We start from the raw sequence: 3,638 nt of genomic DNA on the forward strand, positions 1-3,638 counted from the left end.
GCGAACTTAGGGATTATAGCTTTGATGGCTACCAATTCACTTGGGAACGATCGAAGGGAACTCCACACTGGATCGAGGCAAAATTGGACCGTATACTTATCTTTGACTCATGGGGCGAACTTTTCTCTCTTGCTAGGGATTCTTCTATTACTGTGCCGAGAAGCGACCATCTCCCACTCAGGGACGGACCCAGGATTACACGATGGGGGGGGCCGATCAGCTGATGTCGTGGCATACACTGCTCTATAAAATACTCATTTAATATATACTAACATAAATCATTACTCTTTTCTTTAAAAAAAATAATAAATCATTACATTACAAATCTACTAAAATTTAGAACGTCTCTCTTGCATATCACGGAAATCATCTATAATTGAATCTATACTAAATTGTTTTGCAATTTGTTTTTCAATGTACACTAACAAACAATCATTAAGAAATTGATCACCCATCTTGTTACGGAGTGTAGTCTTGACTATTTTCATGGCAGAAAATGATCGTTCTGTAGTAGCTGTAGATACGGGAAGCGTGAGGATGAGAGTTACTATTCTGAAGACAAGAGGAAAGATGTCCAACTTTCTAGTTTTCACCAACCATTGACAGAGATCAGAAATGCTTTCTAGTGCTTTAAAATCATGAAGTTGTTTCACATGTTCAAAATGTTCAAGTTGCATTCTTAATTGTAAAATCTCATAATCTGCAAAGTCTTGTGGGTAAAACTTCTCTACCAACTTGCAAATGTCATCAATTCTGAATGCTAAACGCATTTCTTTTGGATCAAGGGATGAACTAAGAATAATTAATTCCATTGCTTTATCATCAAACCTATTGTTCAACTCTTGCAATTGAGAATCAATAACCGCATTAAAAATATCAACTTTGTAATGATGTCCAATTGTTAATTCATCTTGTTGATGTCTAGCCCTTCCTCTTCTTGCAATATATTGAGCATCAAAATCTGGTACAGTTATATTGACATTCTCACAAAAAGACTTCACACTTGAAACTAGTTCATCCCATCCATTATCTCTTAATTTTTGAATAAGCAATTTAGTAGATGTCACAAGATGCATTGCATTCAATATATCTTGAGTTTGGAGTTGCAAAGCTTGGCAGAGCATATTAGAAATCTCTAGAACTTTTTTCATGAGGTGCATAATGAATACAAATTCAAAAGAAGTCATTACCTCATAAGCTGCATCGGCATCTCCACGGTGAGTAGGTGTAGTTCCATCTTCAATAATGTTTAGTAAAACTTCACATGTTGCACTAAACATTCTCATCAAACTTGATATGGATTTCAAATGAGAACTCCAACGAGTATCACCTGGCCGTTGTAAAGAACCAATTTGGTTAAGACCCTTCCCACTTTCAAGCTCATCAATACTAAGCAAATGAGCAATATTTGAGGCATGAACAGCTTTTAACTGGTCGTTGCGCTTACATGAAGCCCCAACAACATTAATAATGGAGTTCAAATGAGTGAAAAAATGATGAATAGGGATGACTTCCTTTGAAGAAGCTACTAATGCCAATTGCAATCGATGTGCAAAACAATGAATATAATAAGCATAAGGGCATTTATCCAAGATTAAAGCTTTCAATCCATTCCATTCTCCACGCATGTTACTTGCACCATCATAACCTTGTCCTCGAATATTTTGAACATCAAGATTATGATGAGATAAGATAGAAAAGATACATTCTTTCAATGTTGATGCAATAGTGTCCTTAACATGAACAACTCCAAAAAATCGCTCTTGTATAAACCCATCTCTATCAACAAATCTCAAGACAATAGACATTTGTTCCTTCTTTGATTCATCTCGAGCTTCATCAACAATGATACAAAATTTTGCATCACCAATTTCTTCTCGGATAGCACTTTTTACTTTAGTTGCCAACACTTGCAAAATTTGTTTTTGTATTCTTGGTGATGTGTATGTTGCATTTCGTGGGGCTTTATCAAGAACTTTTGTTACTTCATCATTAAAAGAGGCAATGATACCCAATAGCTCTAAAAAGTTTCCACGATTTGTTGATGTTATTGACTCATCATCACCTCTAAAAGAACATCCTTGAGATGCAAGCCATCTCGTTGCCTCAATTACAGTTCTCAATCGAAGTCTATTTTCAACTACTTCTTGAGATGTGAATTTCTCAATATGTTGTGCAATGTGTGATTGTTGGTTCATGAGATCCGCACAAGCTTTCTCGGCATCTCGATGAGGGGAGGTGAGATCTTTCCCAATATGTGCTAAAAATGAGCAATTTTTTCCATCTCTAACTTTCTTCCATGATCGAAAACCATTGATTGTAAAAGCATGCAATCCGGAAGGCCCCTCTTGAGTATGAAATAAATAACATGGTAGACAAAATGCTGCATCTTTACTAGGAGAATATTCTAGCCAAGAAGGGTATAATTTAAACCAAGATGCTTGAAAACTACGAGCATGCTTTTCTCCCGATTTTGGATACTTTGAAAGCAAACATTGATATGGGCCAGCCTTAATATAAGCTCTCCTAATTTCATCACGCTTGTCAATAGGACACTTCCATATTGGCAGTCGCAATCCCGGATCACGTTCTAATGCTTGAATGTCAAAGTTCTCATTGATTTCAATTCTTTGAGATTTTTCAGGACGACTCTCAGAATTCAATTGATCAATACTTGTAGATGAATTTACTTGAGATGTTGAATCTTCAGAATTTTTTCTTTTAAAAAAGTTATCTATCCTTTGTGTCTTTTTCGTTATAGGATCTATAGTTCAATCTTCCTGTGTTCACAAATCAGAAATCACAAATATTCACAAATCACAATATTAATAATTTGGTAAGTCAATTAAACAATTAAATTATCCAAGTCAATTAAACATTAAAATAATTAAATATATAATGCTACTATAATTACAAAAAAATATTTTATTTTTTAAACTATTTACAATTTCGTGTTTTTCTTTTTAAACTAACCAAGTTCAATATGTCTTAAATCTGAATACAATTCCATGTATTATGTATATGCTTTCAACTTCCTTAGTTCCTTCTCTCTTTTTTTTTTCAACATATTTATTAATTTATGCAATTATGCAATTACGATTTCAAAATTCAAACAAGTGTTCTCAAAATTCAACAACTATTTACAATACTAATTCTATAATACTACCCCTAATAAATTTATAAATTCATTCTTCTACAATTCTACAAAATATATAAGAATACAAATTTACAAAGTAATTATTCAGAGCTACAAGAAAATAAAAAAAATTACCAGATTTATTGTTGAAGAAGAACAGAAAATTGATGATTTGAAGATGATGAAACTCAGGAGTCCAAAAAGAGTGACTCTGTAAATGAAACCAGGAGTGAGCTTGCTTAATTTCTTTAGTGTTCAAATCTTCAATTACTCTTCTGAGTGGAGCACTGGAGCCGGTGGAGGAAAGTAGACAACAAGTGATTTCAACTTTCAACATTTGCAAATAAAATAAAATAATAATAATAATAAAACAAAAGCTAGTGGGTTTCAACTTTCAAAAAAAACAAAAGTACTCCATACTTCCTGCAACTCTTTGGCTTTTTCTAAACTAATGACAAATTTTTTTTATGGACTTAAGAGTTAAGAAGGGCGGAGGGGGGGG

General features: G+C 33.6%; 1 protein-coding gene across 1 annotated transcript; it reads right to left on the minus strand.

The window, feature by feature from the left end:
- Positions 1–226: 226 nt before the first annotated feature.
- Positions 227–3,621, minus strand: LOC115998766. The gene is made up of 2 exons (XM_031238422.1): positions 3,272–3,621; positions 227–1,330 (listed from the first exon to the last, which is right to left on the minus strand). Exons 1-2 carry the CDS (start codon positions 3,471–3,473, stop codon positions 330–332), a joined length of 1,203 nt encoding a protein of 400 aa, XP_031094282.1. The 5' UTR covers positions 3,474–3,621; the 3' UTR covers positions 227–329.
- Between the last annotated feature and the right edge of the window lie 17 nt (positions 3,622–3,638).

Source organism: Ipomoea triloba, chromosome 1, assembly GCF_003576645.1.
Source record: "Ipomoea triloba cultivar NCNSP0323 chromosome 1, ASM357664v1".
NCBI lineage: Eukaryota > Viridiplantae > Streptophyta > Magnoliopsida > Solanales > Convolvulaceae > Ipomoea > Ipomoea triloba.

What these genes read in the sequence shown, in the direction of transcription:
- LOC115998766 (XM_031238422.1), bottom strand. Translation starts at nt 3,473, where the DNA reads ATGTTGAAAGTTGAAATCACTTGTTGTCTACTTTCCTCCACCGGCTCC. An exon ending in CTTCTTCAACAATAAATCTG is followed by an intron (nt 1,331 to 3,271) that starts GTAATTTTTTTT and finishes TACAACGGCCAG; the next exon opens with GTGATACTCGTTGGAGTTCT.